The sequence below is a fragment of the Poecilia reticulata genome, chromosome 13, assembly GCF_904066995.2.
Source record: "Poecilia reticulata chromosome 13, P_reticulata-male-v2, whole genome shotgun sequence".
NCBI lineage: Eukaryota > Metazoa > Chordata > Actinopteri > Cyprinodontiformes > Poeciliidae > Poecilia > Poecilia reticulata.
This window is the reverse complement of record NC_088842.1, coordinates 28,565,634-28,590,860: the sequence shown is the minus strand read 5'-3', so window position 1 is coordinate 28,590,860 and position 25,227 is coordinate 28,565,634. Positions and strand designations below refer to the sequence as shown.

Below are 25,227 nucleotides of genomic sequence, written 5' to 3'. Positions count from 1 at the left end.
ACAACTCTGCTATGTGGCTCCTTGGTTCCAGGTCCTCCTCTGCCAGTTGGATTTCTTTCAAAATAAATGTGTGGCAAAAAAAGTGAAGTTCATGCTATGTTAGGACAGGAGATGTTTCCATCCCTGAAATTATGATGCATAGAATCACATATCTAAGTCTAAACTATGTTACAGAGTAAACTCAATAAAAACATGCTTTATCTGTGGCATTGTTCATTAAAATGGCACATTACTGATGTATTAAAATTAAATACGATTGGTACACTTAATGATATTAGTGATTAGGCAATGCATTCAGCAAGTACTTTTACTTTTAATACTTAAGTATTTTTAAAAGCCAGTACTTTTTTACTTTTACTTAAGTAAAATGTTAATGTGGTACTTTGACTTTTACTTAAGTACATTTTTGACTGTGTATTTGTACTTTTACTTAAGTAAATTTTTTGAGTACTTTCTCCACCACTGTATTCAAGTGTATATTCTTGCATATATTTAGGAAGATATTTAATAATAATAATATTTATAATAACAGTGATTTTCTATGAATATAACCGAAAGACACAACAAAGAAGAAAAACAAAAACAAACAAAAAAAAAACAATAAAACCTGATGACACCCAAGCGTTTTTTATATTTTAAGTCCATTCGTGAATCCAAGGTGATTAATGGTCCATCAATCAATAATCCAACTGTTTTTAGTCCATGATCCAAGGCATTAGATCCAAAATAAAGTAGTTTGGTTCATTTAAGTCCTACCGCAAAGCTGCGGTGATCCTGTAGCTCGCCATCCTGGGTTGACACAAGGGGTGGAAAAAAAACCTGACCTAAACAAGGTCATAAATAAAAATAAAACAAATTAACTTTCACATTTAAACAGGGTTAAACTGTTATCCAAATTAACCAAACATTCAATAATTACAAAAAAAAGCTATATTCCATCAAGTATTTCTCAGGAATCTTTCAAATGAATTTCAAGTTAAAGATCGCGATCAAGTTTACAGATCAAATTAAAGTGCACTTTCAAATTGTATCTAAGTTTAATTGACAGAGTCAATTAAACTTGACTCTGTCAATTAAACTTGTCAATTAAACTTAATTGACTTTCATATCCTTTCATTAAACAATTGTTTTTCTCTTTTAGTTCGTTGCTCAACTCCCAAGAAATTAAGCAAGCCCAGAGTTCTATAGGCCGTCTACAAAAATCAATGAAAAGTAACTAAAACTATCCTAAAAGGACGAATCTACAAAAATCAAAAGGCCTGTTTAACATTTTAAGGTTATATCATCTATTCGGCCACAAAATTAACAAAAAGAAAATGACCTTTTAATTAATAAGACCATTTTTTTAATCACTAATACACAAATTGAGTGGGCGTGTCGCCACTGCATTTCTCACCTCAACGACTCACCGTCGAGCGGTCGACAGAAAACACCCAATTTAATCGTTCGGCCGTGTTAATAAGGCTCGATCCAGTCTTATTCTTCCATATGTTTAGACCACAGCGACAGCAGCCACAGCAATTGAGATCTGTCAGTTTGACCCGCCAAAATAAATGACTAGGAGAGGCAACAAAACACAACTAAACGGACAGAACAACATTAACTGGTCCTGCAATCAGAGAAGCAAAATGTTTTGGGTGGACTGTCACTTTATGCTGCGGTGCTAAGAGTAAACAGGAGATCTCACAGAGGGGCGATTCATAAACACACAGTGAAGAGGCTGAGAGGTTAGAGAATGAGAAAAGGTACAAAAATAAATAAAGAAGGTGAGATTAATTAATTAATTGGCTGATCTGCTTGGTGCATCATCCTTGTCACTGATTCAAATGTAAAAAAAAATCTAATTGTTAGATGTTAAATATTTTCCTTATGAACAAAACAAGCAATTAAGGCAAAACATGATCTGTTTAAGGGGATCCTCCTCACTGACGGTTCAAAATAGATCCAGCAGAGGCTTAGAGACAGTGACTGATGTGTTTAACTTCTGGAAAATATTCTATAAAACACTTGTACTAATTTGTTTGATTTTTACACGTATGTATGAGTTGAAAAACAGGACAAATACAAAACTTAAATTTATGCACATTTATTGACTTACATTCACGGATTTAAATGTCTACCATGCATTTTTTTATTGACAGTAGTCCCACCTTACACATAACTCTGTGTTTCCATAGCAACTAAAACAAACAAAAACCTGTCACAGATTGTTTGACATCATCATGCCACCAATGTTCTCATCTATGATGTCATAAAGGTTCAAAAGATTATTATTATCATTTGGAATACAAGAATTTTCAGTTTGCTCTCCAGCTGCCTTAGGATCCACGTAAAGAGAATTTCACACCATTTCAACTTAAAAATGATGCTATCGATCGGTTGGGGCCTGGGCTACTTAGCCTCTAAAGGAGTGGAGAAACTTCTTGGTCATCATAAAGAAGAAGTTGCCGAAGACCGAGACGAGGATATCAGGTGGAGATATTTTGGGTTTGAGGAGTTAATTCCAGAGGACCAAAGCCACACGGACGTTTCCGCCAACATCACCAGCGCCATTTCAGGTGTCGTGACAAGATTGACAAGTTTCACCCCTGAAGACGCCGTGGCTTTGGAGACCATCTGTGCAATGAATTGGGACACTTGCTCTGAGGACACAGATGAAGAAAAAGATGACATGGACGCTTCCACCAACCGTGTCAGTGCCGCTTCAGGGGTATTGACACCTTTACCTGATTTTACCCCTGAAGACACCGTGGATCTTGCCACGGTGTCCAGATGTGAACTGGACTTAGAAACATGCCCTGAGGATGCAGATGAAGACCAAAGTGACATGGACGCTTCTGCCAGCCTTGTTAGTGGCACTTCAGGTGTCTTGACAAGTTTGGAATCTTTTACTGATGAAGCTCCTGTGGCTTTGGAAAACATCTGTGGACTCCATTTGGAAACTTGTCCAGGGGACGCAGACACTGATGTCTGTACAAGTGTCGATGTTCCCCTTGACGAAATGGACCTGGCCGTTGAAACGAGCTGTGACGGCCAGGAAGATGCGATAAATTTAGAACCAGTCTATGAGGATCCATTGGTAGAAGAGGCGTCTTCTGTTGATGGAAACTCAGAAGACGGAGTTCAGAATTACGCAGACCATTTTGATGGCATGGACGCTGCAGATACGGACGTCGCCTCAAAGGAAATCCCTTCTTCTGACACAGCTGCTGATAATGTTGTGGCACATTTTGAAGAAGTTTCTGAGCATTCTTCAGAAAAACCATCTTCTTCAGAAATTCTCACAGAAGATGACATTGAATTCTTCAAAAATTATTACAGGAGGGTGGTTTCCTCTAGGAGATCATCCATCCGGGGATATTTAAATTTGGAGAATTACGTGCCACCTTTAGAGAGAATTTCTGAGTGTTCAACCTCAGAAGAAATGGATTCTGAAGAAAGCTCAGAACATGTTCAGATTGAGCCACAACATCATGAAAGCAATGATGTTGAAGAAGTGGATGTTTCTTTTGAGGACGTCCCTTCTGAAAGCAGAAATGCCGGAAATTTAAGGTCACGAGTTTCCGAGTGGCTTCGCCAGCAGGGCAGTAGGTTGGCTAATCTGCTACCAAGGAGAAAAGCCAACAAGTAACAGTTCGCATTGGGCACCTTTTGTGGAGCTGTTGGAGGGGTGCTGGAGAGTGTCCCTCCAAGAGACTTCCTCTTTCTGCTGGGGGATTTCAACACTCACATGGGCACTCACAGTGAGACCTGGAGGCTTGTGGTTGAGAGGATCGGCCACCCTGATCTAAACCCGAGTAGTGTACTGTTATGTGACTTCTGTGCTCGTCATGGACTGTCCATAATGTACACCTTGTTCAAGCATACGGGTGTCCATTTGTGCTCATAGCACAAGGACACCATGGCCACATTTCTATGGTAGACTTTGTTGTTTCCCATCTGATCTGTGGCTGTATGTCTTGGACTCTTGGGTGAAGACAGGCAGAGCTGTCCACTGACCACTCCCTGGTTGGTATCCTCCCCAATCATCAGTCAACTTCCAGTCAAACCAGAGAGGCCCAAAAGTGTTGTGAGGATCCTGGCAGAGTCATCTGTGAAACAGAGCTTCAAATTTCACCTCTGGAAGAACTTGAACACATTTTGGAGAGAGTGGATAGAACATCGCCCCATTGTCAATGCGGCTTATCGGAGATGTGGCCACAAGATTTTCTGTGCCTGTTTTGGGGACAACCCTAAAATCAGCTCGTAGGCACCAGAAGGGAGGGATGCTCTCAAACCAAAGATAGAGAACTATCAGGTCTTTTTGGACTGACACCCTGGAAGCAGCTGATGGATACTGGCAGTCCAACTAGCATGCAGCTCGGGTGGTCGCTAAGGGAGGAACTCGGGTGTAGAGGAAGTTCCCAGAGCCCATGGAGAATGACTTGGACAGATCGTCAAAAATTGCGGTTTGTAGGTCATGAGGTTGACATAGTGGACCCATGACAAAAACACCAAGTCCAGGCAGCGCAGGTGAACAGCGACCGGAGGCGGCGGACGACGGCGAGAAGACTGCGGCGGACGGAGGAGAGAAGACTGCGGTGGCAGGAGGCGAGAAGACTGCGGCGGACGGAGGCGAGAAGACTGAAGCGGCAGGAGACGAGAAGACTGCGGCGGACGGAGGCGAGAAGACTGCGGCGGACGGAGGCGAGAAGACTGCGGCGGACGGAGGCGAGAAGACTGCGGTGGATGGAGGCGAGAAGACTGCAGTGGATCGAGGCGAGAAGACTGCGGGCAGACGGAGAGAAGACTGCGGCGGATGGAGGCGAGAAGACTGCGGCGGATGGAGGCGAGAAGACTGCAGCGGATGGAGGCGAGAAGACTGCGGCAGACGGAGAGAAGACTGCGGCGGATGGAGGCGAGAAGACTGCGGCGGACGGAGGCGAGAAGACTGCGGCGGCAGGAGACGAGAAGACTGCGGCGGCAGGAGACGAGAAGACTGCGGCGGACGGAGGCGCGAAGACTGCGGCGGACGGAGAGAAGACTGCGGCGGACGGAGGCAAGAAGACTGCGGCGGACGGAGAGAAGACTGCGGCGGACGGAGGCGCGAAGACTGCGGCGGACGGAGAGAAGACTGCGGCGGACGGAGGGAAGACTGCGGCGGACGGAGAGAAGACTGCGGCGGACGGAGGCGAGAAGACTGCGGCGGCAGGAGACGAGAAGACTGCGGCGGACGGAGGCGCGAAGACTGCGGCGGACGGAGAGAAGACTGCGGCGGACGGAGAGACGACTGCGGCGGACGGAGGAGAGAAGACTGCGGCGGGCGGAGAGAAGACTGCGGCGGACGGAGGCGCGAAGACTGCGGCGGACGGAGAGAAGACTGCGGCGGACGGAGGCAAGAAGACTGCGGCGGACGGAGAGAAGACTGCGGCGGACGGAGGAGAGAAGACTGCGGCGGACGGAGGCGAGAAGACTGCGGCGGCAGGAGACGAGAAGACTGCGGCGGACGGAGGCGCGAAGACTGCGGCGGACGGAGAGAAGACTGCGGCGGACGGAGAGAAGACTGCGGCGGACGGAGGAGAGAAGACTGCGGCGGACGGAGGCGAGAAGACTGCGGCGGCCACCAGCTGTGCAGCCTGAGATATATATATATATATAATTATTATAAATAATATATTTTATTATTTCTTTTATTTATATATTTATCTTTATATGGAGGACCAAAACTGACATAAAAAAATAATATATATATATATTTATTTTATTTATATATTTATCTTTTATTATTTCTTTTATTTATATATTTATCTTTTATAATTATGTTGTATATTTTTTTAAATAAAAAATAAAAGCATAAATACATATTTTAATAAGAAATATATTCTTTATATATTTTATTTATATTTTATATGGAGGACCAAAACTGACATAATAAAAATAATATATATATATATTATTTATATATTTATCTTTTATAATTATGTTGTATATTTTTTTAAATAAAAAATAAAAGCATAAATATATATTTTAATAAGAAATATATTATTCTTTATATATTTTATTTATATTTTATATGGAGGACCAAAACTGACATAATAGAAATATATATATATTTTTTTATTTATATATTTATCTTTTATTATTTCTTTTATTTATATATTTATCTTTTATAATTATGTTGTATATTTTTTTAATAAAAAATAAAAGCATAAATACATATTTTATTAAGAAATATATTATTCTTTATATATTTTATTTATATTTTATATGGAGGACCAAAACTGACATAATAGAAATAATATATATATATTTTTTTATTTATATATTTATCTTTTATTATTTCTTTTATTTATATATTTATCTTTTATAATTATGTTGTGTATATATATATTTTTTATAAAAAATAAAAGCATAAATACATATTTTAAGAAGAAATATATTATTCTTTATATATTTTATTTATATATTTATATTTTATATGGAGGACCAAAACTGACATAATAGAAATAAAAGAAATATATATATATATATATATATATATATAATGTCAATTTTGGTCCTCCATATAGAATGGCTGGTGATGGAGAATGAGAGGGGATTGAAGCTGTGGAAGAAATAAAAGAATAAATATATTTCTTATCAAAAATATATATATACACACACACACACACAACATAATAAAAGATAAATATATAAATAAAAGAATAAATATATATTTTGATAAGAAATAAAAGCATAAATGTATATTTCGTTTTTTTCTTTTTCTTACACACAAGTTTCCATCAAGATATTTTGCTTCGTCTTTTTTGCTTTTTTGAAGCAAAGAAAGACGAAGCAAAATATAAATTTTTCTTAAAACACAACAAAAAACAAACAAAAGCGCATGTTTAGCGGAAATAAAATATATACATTACTTGACAGAAACTCATGTGTAAAGAAAAGGAAAAACTAAATATATATTCTTTTATTTCTTATTAAAACATATATTTTTGCTCTTATTTCTGATTATGTCAGTTTTGGTCCTCCATACGCCTGACCCAACAGGTTTGGCTGATGGGCCATCACTGTTTGGGTCTTGCCTTGTGGCTCTATGCCTAATTTTTCCGTACATTTCCCATAAACTCAACTCTTTATCTCTGTGTGTGAGCTTTTACCTCCAAACTCATGTCCTGAATGCTGTGTGTCCAGGATTTCTTCACATCCTTCTCTGATTCTCGCAAACTTCTGGTTTTGTCTTTGAAGTTCACAAACATTATGTCAGGTTACTATGTTCTTCTCCTTAGCTGGGTTTGCTTGTAAATGCCTTGGTAGCCATAGCAACTTGGCTGAACTTCCTCTTTTAGCTTCCTTACAGTGAGTAGGGAGGTTTAAGGCAATCCTTTTGCCTGTTTCCTTCTCCCTGACTCTCTTCGCAGGAAGTCCTTCTCTGCCAAGGCCTCTTTCTATTTAAGGGCATCAAAATAAAAGCACTGCTTGCTGACCTCCTGTCAAAATAAGAGTTGAGCCCTTCACCTTTTCTCTGAGAGGCGAAACAACATCCTGGACACAGAGAAACATACATACCCAGACTTTCAGTCTGCCTGCCTCCCTGTCACTCCTTGACATCTCCCAACTCATATATGTATCAGTGGTGGGAAGTAACGAAGTACAAGTACTTCGTTATTGTACTTAAGTACAGTTTTCGTGTATCTGTACTTTACTTAAGTAGATTTAATAATGGGGACTTTCTACTTTTACTCCACTACATTTTACAGTAAGTATCTGTACTTTCTACTTCACTACATTTCTACAAACTGTCTCGTTACTCGTTACATCCAAGTCGCATTGAGCTTTTCTACCGTTAAAATGTGAAGTTCAGGGACTTAAGGTGGCGCCGTAAAATCCAAGCAATAACGTGACTTAGTGTCTGTTGTCACCCATCGCCTCCACCTTTACTCGCACGCGGAGCTCCAGACATGCGCAGTGGTTTCCTCTGAGCGGGAGGAGATGTTTGTCTATAATATAATAGCGCTGCATAAATTGATATGTAAAATCAGCAGCGCTTCGCTTTCACAGACGGTGGGACTTCGTCCAACTTTTAGCGTCACTTGGAAGGAAAGCTTAAAGAAAGGTAAGATCTGTGCTAGCAAAGCTAGCTGTACTGAGACACATGTTGCATCTGATGAAAAAAAGTTGTCACTCATGCGCTGAATTATTGTGTGGAGGTGTTGACTGAGGTGTCGCATATATGGGACAACGCTGTGACCAAAGTCTGCAATATAGTGATAGAACATTCAGGAACGATCCGATTCTTCTGGATGGATCTTTACTAAGTCCTAAGGACTGAAGCCTCACTTAGAGCCGTTCTTTGTTCTTGTGTACACTGCAGTAGTTATATATATATATATATATATATATAGAGAGAGAGAAGAGAGACATTCATTTAATCGCTGAATAAGTAAAAGTTGAACGTATGAACACAGAGCATGCTCATTGCTCATTGATTGATTTCGTCTCCTGTCATGGTGGCAAACATCGCAGTGGGAGGGAGGGTGAGAACAGTCACGGTGCTCATTCTGCTTGGTTACTTGTTGCGCCGTTGGACAGTGTTCATAGTTGAACGTTATTTACCGTTAATTGCGATGTTTCAGTTGTGGTTTCTGACATATGCAATATGGGCAACCGCCCAGGGCGTTATTTTTCTAGGAATAGCAGGAGACCTCTGCGGATTGTAGCACAGCGATGAAAGCAAAACAGAATGAAGTGAGTTTTAATTGATACTGGTTAAATATATTTCAGCTCTAAGTATTTAATATCTAGGTGTTTTTTATGGGAATGTGGATCTTTCAGATCAACCTGAGAACCAATTTTGATAGGTAAACTTAATGTTATTGTGTCATTTAGCGCGGGGCTCTGGTCTTGGTGTTGGGACCGGTGGTTTTGAGGACAACTCTGCTACATGGCTCCTTGGTTGCATGTCCTCCACCCCACCCACACCTTCTTTACATCCCCTTTCAGTTAGATTTCTTTCTAAATAAATGTGACTAATGAAGTTCATGCTATGTTAGGACAGGAGACAAAATGTTTCCATCCCTGAAATTATGATTCGTAGAATCACATATCTAAGTCTAAACTGTTACAGAGAATAAACACAATAAGAACAGGTTTAATCTGTCGTAGTGTTAATTAAAATGGCACATTTCTGATGTATTAAAATTAAATACGATCGGCACACTTAATGATATTAGTGATTAGGTAATGCATTCAGCGAGTACTTTTACTTTTAATACTTAAGTATTTTTAAAAGCCAGGACTTTTTTACTTTTACTTAAGTAAAATGTTAATGTGGTACTTTGACTTTTACTTAAGTACATTTTTGACTGTGTATTTGTACTTTTACTTAAGTAAATTTTTTGAGTACTTTCTCCACCACTGCTTCTAACCTTTCTGCCATAAAGGCAACTTTTGAAGAGTTTCACTTAGGAGTCACAAAAAAGGATACATTTAAATAATCACGCATAGTTCTCCATTTCCTTTGCGTTTACGTGCTGATGATTGTTAGTTTATGACTGATGTGACAAAACGGTTGAAAAGTTCAAGGAGCAGACATTTGTCTAAATACACTAACGTTTCTGCAAAAGAAATCTTACAAGATGAAGTTTCTTTACAAATGTCAATCTGAGTATGAGAAATGCAGAGATGATCAAATCCAATTACTGACTCAAAAAATGTTTCATGTAGAAATATGTGTAAACCTTGGCTTCCTTTATATAATATTTGACCTTTTCATTCTCCAACGATTCTCAGCATCTCAATAAATACAGGTTAGTGTTGACTAATGTTCTAAAAGTCCTTCAACTTTTGTTTTATGTTTTGAGGAAAAAATACAGAAACTAGACTTTTCTTCCAAACACAGTGAAACGTAATTACCAAGAAATTAATTAATTAAAACAAAGCACAAAAGCAAATTGCCATGGTGACGTCACTGTTTCTTTATCAACAGTGAGCATAAAAAAATAACCTATATCCTGCGGTGCTCTCGGCCACAACTGTGCTCAAGAGAGAAAGTATTTGCAGTGACAGTCCTTCACAAGGCACAACAGAGGCTGTGCTGGAGCATGGTTTGTAATTTTAATCAGGTTTCGTGCTAAACAGCTGCCTGTAGACCTTGGATTATTCCCAGTCTTGCCTCGGGCTTTTCTCATTTCAGTAGCAAGAAAATACTAGTAGCTGAAGAATGTAGCGCCAAGCAAGCACCTGAATTAAACAGGAATCTCTCAAGCCACATGAGCCTCTACAAGATGTAATGAAATCACACGTCTTGTGTCACACACATTTAGGGTTGCCTCACGCCTGATTTTTTTTTTTTTTTATGCCTTCCTTTCCCCAATTGCAGCAGACTTCAACGGTGGATCTGATGATTAGGAGCATTTTGCTGAAGCATGCTGGGAAGTATGGATGCAGAGCCCAGACCAGTGCCGACACAGTATTTGCAGAGGCAGAACTTCTGGTGCGAGGTAAGTTGTTTTATTTTGATGGAGCAGTGAGCTATGATGCTATAGATCATCGTCACTTTATTGTAAACAAAGACTATAAAATATATACTGTATAGAATATAGAACGTAAAATATATGAAAGTAGACATTTTTAAAAAAGGTGTTGAAAGCGTGTGGAGTGTCTGTCTCTTGGCAACCGTGACAGCAGAATTGGTCCAGAGCGGATCAGAAGGTCCATCACAAGTTCTGCCGCAACAATTTTGCCAGCCTTAGCATTACTTGCAATTTATTGTGTTCATTATTTTTACATTTAGAGACAATGTGTGGATGACAGATGTGTGTGATGGACATACATAAAAATACAGAACAAATTGCGTCCCTTTTTGAACTGATACACGACACAATTAATTTGTTCACTGTATTTAACAACCAAATAAACTTTACAGGATGAGTGGCAACTCTATCCGCCATAAATTCACTGTCATTGAGGGTTTTTATTTTTCAAACATTTAGAAAACTATTAATCATTTCATTCCACCTCACAATGATGCACTTGTATGTGTTAAAACATGGTCATTGTAATGTGAGAAAATGTGAAAAAGTTGTATTTAAATACTCAATCAAGGCATTGTATGTGTGTCTTAGAAATCCTGCAAAATGTGCTAAGTAGTGCTTCTATCCAGTGAAGCTCTTTAATGCTGGTGCAGAACATGTAAAAGGTTGGTTAATTTTATTGGACATTTGAGATTTCACTCCTTATGGGGACGATTGCACATTAACACATTTAGGGCACCTATTTTGCCTGTCTAGGTTAATTTAATATTATTAATTTGAGAGTGCCTTACAGATTGCCTGACTGCTTGAACAGGTTTCATATACTGTGCTAAATGTTTAGCTTTTATTGTCTGGTAATAAAACTTGTTTTTGGTAAATGTTGTGGAAAAGCATTTGATTATTTTACATGCAGATGGGATTTTTGGCCATCATGTTATGAGACAATTACAAGCTTTCAGGTTAATTATCTCTAAGTGAGCAATAGAGGACCTATGCCTCATAACTTTAAGATTGCCTCGTATGAAATAACAAAAACTGTTCACCCAGAATGCTTGGTTGTCATTTAAAGTTCTACTCGGAAGTTTATGAAAGCTCAAGATCAGAATGGATGCAAGATGAATTTTCAGATTATAATTGTTTTCTGAACTGCTGTATGAACTCTGACCTGTCAGCTGAATGTAAAAAAAGAAAAAAATGTTTTTTCTCTCTCAGGTTTTATTTTATTTTCTTTGATCTAAAAGTAAGGATATGTTGAAATATGTACATACATCCTTACTAATATTTGAATTCATGGAGCATTCATATTATGTTTTTTTTTCCTGGCACAGATTGTACTTTTGAGCCCTGTCCATAAATCAAAAAGCTTAACTCTGGCTTATTTATTATCCTTTTCAAACAAACAAACAAAAACAGTTTTAATGTGATTGAGTTCACTGTCAATGAACTCAATTATTTCCAAAACTCAACCATCAAACTGTTTTTGGAAAGGAAGTTGAAGAATTTGAAAGTAGTCTTCTTCCCTCAGTAAACCAGTATCTTCAACATCATGCTACCACCGCCATGTTTGTCAGTTGCAACAGTATTGAAAGCCTCACATTAACTTTTTGAAACACATTCTTCTTGTTATTGTAGCCAAACAGCTCAGTCATTGACTCCTTTGGACATATTGTCCTAAGGAGCTGTCAATTATACAGTTAAGATTGCATGTTTCTGCAATCTTAACCGTCTGCAGAAACATGCCTGCAGATGGTTGTGATTTCATAGTTGAGCCTACAGATTGCATACTTCTCGTGATAAATTACTTCATTTCCCACAATCTGAATAGATACTATCAAGTTTGATGGGCGCCCAGCCCCATTACGTCTCTACCAGAGAAGCCACCTCTCACTTGTTAGTGTGGTACAAAGTGGCAGTCTAGCAGCTGCACATCCTTGCAACTGTTTACGCTAACCCCCAACCTCATCCGCGCTGCATGCGCCAGTTTGAGTTCGCATGGTGTCAGAAGAGTGAAGTATGCCAGCGTATGTGGGACCTTTAAAACTTTCCCCAGAAGTTTATGCGTGTTGACGTCAACACATTTCAGTTGAGCTTGAAGGTAACAAGCATAGGGTAGATGCTTCTTTCTTGGTCAAGACCGTTTCAGTCTGTGGAAATGCAGAGTGAATAATGTCTGGCGTCCCTCCATGATAGAGTATGGTAAACACTGGCCTTGTGGCTTCTTGGACATCCATAAACACGCGAACCAATTTCTTTTGCTCATAGGGTGAAAGATTGGGTCAACTGGTGGAAACTTGGACGTAACTGGATCTTCAAACAGGACAACTGTTCTAAAAACAAACCAGAGATAGTGTTGAAGTGATAGAACAGACTTTTATTAACCTTCTGTTAAAATATTTCTGCACTATTCTTAAAAAAAGAACAGTTCTATGCCTGGAACGCACCCAATTAAATCAAGCTCAACCATACACTGCAAAGATAAGTTGTCAATTATTCAGCCAGAAACATGCCCAAGGCTATCTACAAAAGGGCATTTGGTCAAGGTACAAATTGCTAAAGGACTCATTGTCAGACATTAGTGTCGATGTGTGTACAGTGTACCTTCAAGGTTGTATGTATAGTTTTTTAATACTGTCACACATGAAGTTCCACTTTCTTGTTCCACAGAAACCATTTAAGTTGTTTGTTTCGTATAGATAAGGCCACAAAAAAAGAACATAACGTAAAAGTCTAAACATTATGACATTCATATCCACTGGAAGGGTATGTAAACCTCAGAGTGTAGCTGTGTGTCTGATTCAGAGTGGCACCAGTGTATTTCTATCATTTGGCCTTTAAAAACAGAGAAAACATAACAAGACAGGATATGAAAGAAGAGCGACTGTCATTCATTTAGAGTTCTGGCAGCCAGGATCCGAACAAAAACCCTGATGATTACAGCAATCGTACAGTGCATGCACTGAAACTACCCAGCTGTCAGGTCACATATTGATGTTTGTGTATCCATTCAGAGGCCTTGATCCACTTTAGAGGGAAGAGTCAGTATAAAGACTTGTTTTAGACAGCAGTTGAAATCAGGGGAAAGTCAGAGAGGAGCCGTTTGAGTGGAAACAAGCTCAGACCAGCAGAACATATCTGATTTGTAAAAATCGATAGTAAGACTTGACTGGTCTAAATCCATTTCTTGGTATTATAATGGTAAACAACGTCCTTCAGTTTTACCACATCAGGTCTGTTAATCTCCATTTGATTTTTTCCTACAAGTTTCCCATAGTTTTTAATTATTTTTTTTATTTTATTTTTTTTCTGTGTCTGAATTTAATAAACAGCTAGAAACTAAACAATAAATGAGATATCTGGGAAATGATACGTAGCATGTCCTTCACATGAAGTAAACATTAGACTTAAGCATTTTTTCAGACGTTAAAACCAACAAGCTGTTTTACCAACGTGGGCTCAAAACAAGCTATACAGTCCCAAAGCATTCATACTGTAGCCTGCTTTCTGAAACGTTTGTTTCTGCAGCCAAGAGACAGTCACACTACTCCTACATCAACTGTTGTGTTTAACTCTTACGACCAAATTGCAAGTACTTCTTTTATTGCAGCCCTCTTGCAGGAACTGTTAAAAGTGCACATTACACTGATTTTTACTGAGGATGTCACCTGCCAGCTTTTCTTTTACATCTGTTCACCCTGAAGTCCTTAGATGTTCAGAGCACTTACAGATTGCGTTTACCTCAGAGGGCTCAAAGGAACATATGTTCAGCTGAATTGAAATGCAGAGTTTCCTATCGCTGTCTTATTCAGTGCAACGCCGTCAGGTTCCCTTTAACACTTTTCGAACAGCGGCTGATTGATTTTTTTTTTGTTCTTTGTCCTTATGTCCTGACATTTTGGAGATGTTTGTTTAGAGGCTTAAATGTTTACAGCTATAATTTAATCTGGCTCCTAATTATTCCCCTACCAGGTCCTCCTGGACCCCCTGGAGTGGTGATAGTGGAGGAGATCACAGATACGACAGCCACCTTGTCCTGGACTCGTGGCCTCGACAACCACAGCCCTATCAGCACCTATAATTTACAAGCCCGGAGCCCCTTTTCGTTGGGGTGGCAAACTGTCAAAACAGGTAATCGATAAGGAGCAAATAGCCGCCTCTAGATTTAAAAGCTGAATGTGGGGCAATAAACTTGGATCTTAATCCTGCCCAAAGTCATAAACAGAGATGAGGAAAAGGCTTAACTAAAGCAAAGTTAGTTTTAATACCCTTATTATTATAGCATTGTGTGATTTAATTTAGCTTTAGATGGATCCATTCTTTAATAACTTTGAAAGAAAATGTATTTACTGCAGTATTTTTGCACAGCATTGCTTGTGTTGCAGCATTCCTACAACCAAATAAACTGATGATCACATATAGGAGCAACTCAATGAATTTGAATATAATCATAAAGCTAGGTGTATTTCAGTAATTCAACTTAAAAAGTTGTATTCACATTGAATTCATCAAACAGAGTGGTTACATAGAAATATAATAAATTGTCGTTGTCATCTTTGGATCCCCAGAATAGCCTCAGTCCCCCTGACGAATAAAGTCTAGCTCCGCCATTGTGTTGGTGACATTCAGACGTGTCACCCTGCTGAAAAGCATACCCATGTCCTATACAGCACAAGCACTTAAAACTTCAGAGCTCTTTGTAGCACTGCACTCTGGACAATTAGCTTTTTCAGCAGTGACTTTTTGTTCCTTAAGTGGGACCTTGTATACAAATAATTTATGTTTTTACTTCCCTTTGGATCTCTGTTGGTCCTAAAAACAACAAGCACTTAATAAGAACACCTAGCTGTTTTCTGGCAATAGGATGAAGGATGGATAAGGTTTTTTTGGTGTCTGGAAAACAAGCCGTTTCACAAACCTCCCCATTATTAAGTCACGATCGGCGGGCACTACTCCTTTACCTAGCACCCCCAGCAGAGCCCAGTTACTCACTTAGCAACTCAAGCTGAGCATCAGCATGGCTGCAATCTTTTTACAATGGGTTTTACTGCTGTACAATGGCTGCTGGAAAAGACGGGTGTTTTATTGTTGACTTGCTATTAGAAACTGCTGCTTCGTCCTGTTCGAAAAACAGGAGACTCAATGTTTTTCTGGTTCTGGGTCTGACTCAGGTCAAAGATGTATTTTTTTTTTTTACAACTGCTAATCTTTTACAGCTATTTTCACATTTATAAAGAGTAATCATTAATTTGGGTGTTGTGGCCAGCAGCAGCTTATTTGGGTTTAAAGTGACAAGAGGCCCTAAAACAGCTCATTCTGAAAGAGGCTCAAAATAGGCAGAACTGAGCAGATGAAATCTCATTGAGGATGACTTTGTACCAAAAATGTAATGAACATGCTTTATGTAGCCCGTAGTCCAAACATGTAAGTGGTTCACTTTAACTTCCTGTTCAGATTAAATCGTTTCAGAAAGGCATATGAGATCTGGATCATTTCACCAAGACTTTTATTCTGTATCTTTCAGGAGAATTGTGTAAAACGTAAAGAGTCTGGTTTAAATGTCAGTGGCGGAAATTGTATTGTGTGTCAGATCAGCACTTATGGGAAAATTAACCTTTTGGACTTGAATTACCAGACTTCGCCATTCATCTAGTGTAGCACTTTCAGATCTTTGAAGCAAATTAAATTCCCTTTTCTGTAACTTTCCAGGATAACCATGAGTTATTATTATTTGACATAATAGATGAAAGCTCGCTAAGCGTTGTGTGTAATCTGTCTTAATATACCGTGTGATAATAATAGTGGAGACCAAGGTGTGATAATGATACGTCCCCAAAGATATATTAATCATACTTTGTATACACTCCTCTCACATTATGTCTGTTCAACTATATTTAATTCAATGAAGCACAATTAGGAGTCAGTGATATATTTTCAGTGTTTAGCTTGTTCAGATTAGCGTAACAGGGATTGCATTTTAGCCCTCACTCCTTGCACACAAAGCTATCAGCTTATGTTTGAGGAGCAGCGTGCTTGACAGAGGGGTCTCATTGTCGGCTGCTTTGGGCGATAAGAACATAAGCTGCACTGCTTCAGAGACCTTTAGTTCATTTGTGACATGGATAAGCTTTTGGTAATGTTTGTTACTGCAAGATCAGTGTTGACATAGCTTTATTATAGAATTTTGGAGGGGGGGAAAAACTGGATTGGTGGTTAATTTTCTTTTCAGTTTATTCATTCTTTTCAGTAACAGATTGTGATTTATTATGTAGTTTAGTTCTGCAGAAAGTCTGAGAATTGATTGAATGCGTAATGCCTTCTACTTCTTTATGTGCTCTGATGCTGCAATTAAGCAGTTGTTCATGCATCAAAATGTCAAATTCCAAGTGCTAAGTAAATTCTGTATCACCACCACCTGGTGTGAAAATATGCCAAGTCACAGTGAATCTGCAGAGGCAATGAAAAACTGTGCAGCGAGTTAGAACAAAGACAATAAATATGGTTTTAGCTCTGCACTCCTATCCGAACTTCAAATGACATAATGCCTTAAGGAATTATGCTGCAGTTAAAAACATATGATATATTAGACCCAGAAATTGTAAACCTGTTTTTACATCCAATTGGACTTTTAGAGAAAAAAATAGGGCATCATTATTATTGTCATATAAAAAAACTTAATAAGATTTTTGGCTTATTTTATGTTAGCATTTTCTGGACTGCATTTGAGCATAAAGGTTCAATTCAATTTAGTTTATTTATATAGTACCATACCATCTCAAGGCACGTCATAAAATACAGTTTATTCCATCCGATCAGACATCCAATCTAGTTTATTCTAGTTAGTTAGCACACTTCTACTGATTCACTGGTTTGCTAAGACTGGAACAATCTTTTTGTTAGCTCTTCTAGATTTAGATTTAGATTCCCCTAAATGAATATTTTCCAACAAATTCTAAATCCCTAATTTACTTGGCTGTTTTGTACACGCTCAGCTGAATAAACTTTATCTGTGATGAGGTTTTAATTATCGACTGTCAAGAAATCTTGAAGTAGATGGATGTTTATTTTCAGGCTCTTATTTTGAAATGGGTAAAGGCTGTTTAAGCAGCAGTTCTGTTGCCTCTCATGGCGGTGATGTGCATCAGAGCACATCACCGCCTGTGATGTGGTGAAGCAAATGAAGTTTATTCTGTACCCAGAATGCAGTTCTATAGTAAACTGAGGTTCCTGTGACTGAAACTACTGTGGTTTCTTATGTAAAATTAGCAACATAATCAACAACTAACTACAAACTGAACCATGAATGAAATGTCTGTTCCTAATCACACACATATAATACTTGTTGCTTCATTGACACACGGTGAACATGGTTGAATTTACCTCTTTTGCACTTTAAGAGTATCTTCTACTGATTATTATAATGGTATAGAGCTTTAGTGTTATTAGTAATTAGCTTTAGTAATATTTATTTTTGCTTTTTTGGAGCTTTGTCAGGTTGGTTCATTTTATCTTTCCACTGGGTTTAAACAACATTCTTTTGTTTTAAAATGGGAGGACACAGAAATTGTTTTAACTCTTGAGGGCATTAATGTCAGTTAAATAAAATGATTTTCTATTTTGGATACAAAATAAATCAGTGCTTTTACACATTAATGTTAGGCAACGAGAGTCATTAGTTGACATTGAAAATATTTTTTAGAGCAAAAACATACAACTTTTTCTTCAACTCTCAAATGACTACTTAATCATTTTGGGGCAATAAAGGGAATAGAAAGAAATCATAGCTTAGTTGGGGATATAAACTTTCTAACTGCAACACTAGACACGGTTTGTCCACCTTTGACCTCATGTTAGAGATCCTCTTGTATAATATATAAACCTCTATTTTTTTTTTTAACTGAACAAATCCGGTTCCTACTTTATTTGCAGACCCAGACCCAGTGACAGGGGACATGGAGTCATCCATGGCTGTGGAGCTCAGCCCCTGGGTGGAATATGAGTTCAGAGTGGTGGCCAGCAATGCCATTGGGACAGGTGATCCCAGCACACCCTCTAGAAAAGTTAGGACGAAAGAAGCAGGTAAAGTCTCTCAGTAACGCTGCCCTACCACTACATCACACCCATATTTTGACAGACATAAGCATGAAGGATCAAGTAAATATCAAGTTGACTTTTTCTGCTAAAGCAGTGAGTCATTTCATGCCTTCAGGCAACAATAACCATATAGCATTTATAGTGTGCATAAATTCATTGTGCCGCTTCACTGGCTGGTCATTTCTTCTCTATAAAATGTAATAATTATAAAGGTCAGCGGTCATTTCAGAGAAGCTTTTACAATCAGTCCCATCTTTTCAGTGTAATTAACAAACTAATAACAGTATCTCCACACAATTAACCCATCTATAATGCTGCAGTATGTGGGCCAAATGTCAACAATACGGTTTAATATTACTACATTCAGTTTTTTCAGTGCTTGTCAGTTTAAGTTTTGGTTTAGCAATAATGCAATAGTCTTGAGTTCTCCGAAATACAAGTGATCATATGTTACCGTATTACACATGAAGTGATTTAATTTATTACCTTCGCAGTTTTTCAGAGAAAGTTGAATTTTTTTAGAGTTTCTTTGCTGCATGTTAAGTGATGCCGTGTTAACCTTTCCACACAGTTCCAGCCGTGGCACCATCGAACGTCAGTGGAGGGAACGGCCGCAGGCACGAACTGGTCATCTCGTGGGAGGTAGGTCCTCTGCCAAACTCCCTCTGTTGAACAAGTGTGACAGCATTTGCAAAAAAAAAAAAAAGAGAGAGAGGAGAAAAAACAAATGTCACATTGGTGTGTCTGTTTCAGTTGGGAAAACTCGCATTTTGGAGAAAAACAAGTCATTAATAGAGCTCATTTAAATAGACTTCTCCTACAATGTGTGTACAAGAAGATTCTGTTACCCTCAGTTAAAGTAATCACCTTTTCAAATAAGCGTTGTAAGTTATCAGCATTGATTTTGCGGACCTCAATAGAACTTCCCGATTGTCGGCCTCAGAATTTAATGATCGCTAAATAATACATTTTGAATGTAATTGTGACTTATAGTGATGTAGGGCTTGCTGCTACATGTGCTTTTCATCAAAAACTTTCATTTTTGTTGTCTGGGAATACTTGTCATGCATTATTAAGCGGAATAGAGCATGGTTGATGAATGACGCCGGTCCTCGTGGTTCTGCTTGAGAGAAGCGGATTGATGATTTCTCGTTGCACAGATGATTGCATTAGTTTTACAGTGAGTTTTATTCACTCTAGGTAAAATACAGTAAGATGAATAGCTGCACTTCATCTTCATGTGTGCTGGGGACCTGTCATCCTATTCCCTGAGCCATCAAAGTTGGATCCAATTAAAATGTAGCAAGAAGTCTCAAAGCAGATTTTGAAGAGTCCAGACGTGCTCTTAAATTGGAATACAGGAGTGAATGTATTGAGGGATTTGTGAGAGTATTTAAAGCGTAGACTAGAGCATAGGTGGCTGGGAAAATTTGAGATTATACAATCTCTTCTTTGACAATAAAATATTTTATAAATCCCAATGACACTGACAGGATTTCTCCGAGGGAAAGTCATTCAGTGGACAGATTCCCATTATTACCACTATCCTCACATTTATTTAACTATGATACAGAAAGTCATTTTGCATGCAGTCTGGCAAGCAAAGACATCAACTAACTCCTGAGTACTGTTTAGCAACAAATATTAGCAATGATACATTTTGAATCACAAAACTTACAAAGTATTTTCCTTTGACTCCCGATCAAGTTAGATAAATGTGGACCTAGGATGTTTCAAAGCTGCGGTCCCTGTGTTCCTTGTAGTTGAAATCAGTTTCTTTTTTGGCTCCCCTCTAAGTCCTGAGGATCTGTTTTACTCCAAGCAAAGGGTGTAACATTTATTTGTGTAATACTGAACTGCTCTTTTTACTCCAGCAAATTTTAGTTATCAGGTGTGTAAAACTTTTGGTATCATGCCAAGCATCCTAGCTAGAGAAGAGCTGCAGTCGCAGTGCAATGGAAATGCTCGGCATCAGTATTAAACTTCACTAACTGATAGAAAAGAATTTGCACTACTTAAAAGTTTTCACATTTTGTTGTATTAAACCTTTTTGGCAAACAAACTTCAAGTCTTTTGGGGATAAATGGACATATTGTAGTCCATAGTTGTTTTGTCAAGTAAAAATCTGAAAGGTCTGTTGTATTTATTCATCTTTGCTTTGATGCCTATGAAGAAAATCCAACACAACAGACCCACTTTTAATTATTAAAAGTATAGTTTAACCTCTTTATGAATCCAGATGTGTTGTGAAGAGCTCAGAGGTTTGTTGGAGAATATTTTACATCATGAAGATCACCAGACATGCGGGTCAGAAATTAAGTTGTGAAAGATTTTAAGGCAAGGTTAGCTTGTTTTATTATTCACATTATCAAACCAGGTGTAAAGTTTTGAACATTTCACGGCTCAGCCCTGAAGCTGCCATCTGAAAACGGAGAGCATGTCACAAATGCAAACCTACCCAGACACGACTGGACGCCTAATCTGCCTGTTGACTCATGGAGAGTGTTTATCAGAGAAGCAGCCAGGAGGCTGCTCAAGTTTTCTTATTAAGCTGAACATTTTAGCCACATGGAAAATGCCTCATGTTTTGGAAAACTGACACTGCTTTTCACCCTGAAAAAAAAAAGCTCAATCCCATGGTTATTAACGTTATTTCTCCAGCATTATGCTATTATGCTCAGTGAGTCTTTCTTTTTTTAGCAAACCCAGGGAAGCTGCTGGGAGTGGATGGATGGAGCTAAATACATGACATGATGGCAAACCTGGGGTTTAGATCCGCCTTCCAGCGGGATAACAACCCTCAACACACAGCCAAAGCTCCCAGAGCCGTGTTGCTCTCCTTCCATTTGCAGTCATGCTTGATTTTGAGTTTCCCATTCACATAAAACCCCAATAAAATTCAATGAAGGCCTTTAATGCGACAAAAACTCTGAGTTAACTTTCACAGAACTGTGTAGCCTGATAAATGGATGAGTGATTCATCATATTTTCTGTGTTTAAATCTCTGTCTTACCGAAGTCTAATGAAATATCTATATGCGATGACACACAGACCACGATGTGACGCGACAGAGAATCTGGTTACATAAATAAACACAAATCTCATCAGACGACATTGTCAGTTTGTCACAGTGTGTTCAGCTGGGAGTCATATTTTTCAGCTCAGAAACACAAAGGCACTCTTGTGGTATTTTTTAAAGTATTCTGTTTTTACAAACTTTGATTTTATTTTAAAATTATTTTTAATTCTTCATTGCCGCAGCTTTATAATGACGAGTCTCTACAGGAAATGACTCACTTGGTAATGCACAAACTCCCAGGAACCCTTAACCTTTTTTAAAGAAAAAGTAAAAGTGAGCTGCACATTATAACCAGAAATATATCACAAAGGTTGTGGTTCTCCTGTGAGGCTCCAGTGAGCATTATCATAGGGCAAAGTGACCTTTTCATATTTCAGACCCATCTCCTGTATTGTGAATCATATTTCCTACCTACTTTTATTGAATTTGTTCTCCAACTGCTATTCTACAAAATAATAAACATTAAAACATTACAGCCTTGGAATAAAATGCTTTTCCGCAAGAGAAGAGGTGAATGAAGTTATCGTGCAAGAGAAACCATAGGGTATAAACTGATGTGATGCAATATGAAATAAAATATGAAATAAAATTGTGTTGTCTTCTAAAGACGACCTTATGAAAACACTGAGTATTTTAAAATAAAAAATGTTACTCTGACTAACTTTTTGTTCGCAGCCTGAAAAAGTTTGATCTCATTAGTTACAGGTCTGGAAAAGTTTGGAAATGGAAATTATAGAAAATATTTGTATTTCCCCTTCCTTCCTTCCTTCCTTCCTTCCTTCCTTCCTTCCTTCCTTCCTTCCTTCCTTCCTTCCTTCCTTCCTTCCTTCCTTCCTTCCTTCCTTCCTTCCTTCCTTCCTTCCTTCCTTCCTTCCTTCCTTCCTTCCTTCCTTCCTTCCTTCCTTCCTTCCTTCCTTCCTTCCTTCCTTCCTTCCTTCCTTCCTTCCTTCCTTCCTTCCTTCCTTCCTTCCTTCCTTCCTTCCTTCCTTCCTTCCTTCCTTCCCTCCCTCCCTCCCTCCCTCCCTCCCTCCCTCCCTCCCTCCCTCCCTCCCTTGATCCCTCCATTGCTTGTTTCTCTTCCTTTGTGTTCATTCTTCATAAAAACAGATATAATAGGTTTCACATTTAAACCCAGAATGACAGGAATCATAAAGGTTAGTATTTCACGTATTAAAATAACATAAATAACCAAGAAATCCACAAGATTTTACCTGGAAGGTCTTGCATTCTTGCATAAAAAAATATGTAGGAACCTCGTTGCTGTACAAAACAACCATGTTTGCATTATTTTAAAAAATATTAGATTTATTGTTTGTTAAAATGGCTGTTATTGGCACCTTGCTGAGAGATTAAAGGAGCATTTTTTCGGTACTGCAAACGGCGGAGCTGTTTCCAGCAGAGTAAAACTCCTGCTTTATTAATAACAACTGTGCATCAGTAGCTCAGGATCATAGCTCATTGCATTTTAAACACGGCTCCTAATTTATTCTGTTGAAATGTGTTTAACTTTCCAAGATTTTAAAGACTAAGGGTGAGGGTAGGAGGGGGGCGACTTGGTCGCAATTGCAAAAACCTGCTGATGAAGCTAGAAGAGGGCCAGCTGGGCTGAGGGCTACACAGAGCTGCATCAGCGGCACAAGTGATTAAGATGTAGAGAATTTCAAATTTGGTCCCACCAGAGAGGCCCAGCGATGATTAACCTTGACTCTTCCAGTCGTTCTCACTAAACCCAGGGATGTTTATGAATACGCTCTTGTAATCTCTCGCTATAGTGTTTGTGGAAAATGCAATAAATCTCACACCAAGTTATGGGGATATTAATGTGGACTAGATCAGGGTGGACAGCTTGGCTCGGAGCCAGATTCAGGGCGGTGCATGTGCAGAATTGCTATGAGAATTGACGATCATTTGCAATTGAGATTGGTGGAAAGATATATTAGCAGGGGAGCGGTGAACAGATGTGGAGACAACCGACAGTTACTGTTGCAGATTTTGAGTATGGAACCTGATAAGTATTACGAAGGTAACCTTCACGTCATGAGAAGTGTCCCTCAGTGCGACGTTATTGGAGATGATGCCCATTCCAGATGGAACAGTGGTTGCTGGTTTATCATGTCCTGTTTATATCTCATAAGCATGATTACCTTGCTGGTGTAACCCATTTACAGCCTCCATATAAAAACTTGGGCCACCTGATGAAAGAAAATGATGATGGTATCCCAAAAATAGCCGTATCTAAACAAGGATTGGTCCCTTGTCCTTCCAGTCTTTGGATTGATTTGAGTTAATTAGTAAAGTAATTTATAGTAAGACAATTTCTGCATATACTTTCTATGGTTCAACGCAATAAAGGCTGTTTTTAAAGAGGCATTAATATGTATTTTTCAGGCACAGAGTACATTTTATAGCAAAACCAAGTTATTATGTTATCAGTTGTGATAAAATGCTGCGTATATCAAACATAACTTCAAAGAAATTTGACTTCATAGTTTGACACCTTGAAATTGGCCTATGTGTCTTTAAGAAACTCCTATTCTTTCTGACCCTTTTCCTTCAGTACATTGTTGTAGCAGTGCTTCTCAGTTATGCTGTTGTTCTTTGAAGTGCTGGACTGAGAAGTGGTTTGTATGACGAACTAAGCAAACTCATAGCTCCACCAGATGTTTGCAAATTGCTGTTGCTGCTAGTCTGGAGGAGCCAAGCTTTTCCCTCCCCAGATCCTACTCATCTCCTCCGCTGGTTGTTTGTGTTAATTATTGCGATTACAGTTAAATGAGATTACTGGAATTTCTTTCTGTTTTGGTGTTTGCTGTTGTGCGAGAACTCTCCTCCCTCTTCAGTATTGTGTACGACTTCTGTCAGATAAAATCTCATAAAAATAAATCAGTGTTTGTGGCTGTAACAGAGCAAAATGTTTTGAACACAGTAAAGTTGCTTTTCGTGATATAACTTTGCTCTCCTTCTTGGTGTTGTTTTCTCTCTGTTGGCGTCCAGGAGCGTGTTTAAAGGGAACGCCGCCACTAAGGTGCAGTCACCTCCTGTTGGATAGCAGCATTCTAATTGTTTCTGCCTTGCCCTGGTTATTCTTGTTTCTGCTCAACACTTTCTGAAATAAATCAGGACTCTGTCAGTGATCAATGAAGATGGATATGAAAGCAGGCAGTGCAGGAGAGTTTGCCCTTTTTGGCAGTCGAGGCATGTGAGCACGCTGCAGTCCTGCCTTTGCAGTCATCTGCGGAGAGTTATCAGCGCCTCGACAGCCATGGTGGGCAAGGTTATTAAGCAGGATGAATGACTAAACAGTCTCCCCAGCTTCATTGAGCCATCTCATTAGAGTAGACTGTTTGACTGCTTTCTCTCAAGGAGCCATAGGGAGGACTATTAGTGATGCCCCCGTAGTTACCATCGACGAGCCCAGCAGGTCCAATGATTTCATCCAAAGGACTTACCTTGCAGCGCTCCCACACTGTTTCTGCCCATATCTCTGAATATCTTTCCTCCCTAAACCCGAAAGTGTTTCTAAACTCAGCTTGCTCATTTTTTTCACGCTGC

The 25,227-nt window shown here is 38.8% G+C and overlaps 1 protein-coding gene and 1 long non-coding RNA gene across 3 annotated transcripts in view; one reads left to right on the top strand and one right to left on the bottom strand.

Annotated features, from left to right (window-relative positions):
• Window positions 1–25,227, top strand: part of cntn5 (contactin 5) — a 161,539-nt gene that overhangs the window by 129,455 nt on the left and 6,857 nt on the right. For both annotated transcript variants that reach the window (XM_017308391.2, XM_008426420.3), the window contains 4 exons: window positions 10,355–10,475; window positions 14,475–14,633; window positions 18,432–18,581; window positions 19,168–19,238. In XM_017308391.2, coding sequence (XP_017163880.2) covers window positions 10,355–10,475; window positions 14,475–14,633; window positions 18,432–18,581; window positions 19,168–19,238 — 501 coding nt within the window. The remainder of the gene's footprint in view (window positions 1–10,354; window positions 10,476–14,474; window positions 14,634–18,431; window positions 18,582–19,167; window positions 19,239–25,227) is intronic.
• Window positions 490–1,491, bottom strand: LOC145554467 (uncharacterized). Its single transcript, XR_014090424.1, has 2 exons — window positions 1,410–1,491; window positions 490–824 (listed from the first exon to the last, which is right to left on the bottom strand). It is a non-coding gene; the product is annotated as an uncharacterized LOC145554467 (long non-coding RNA).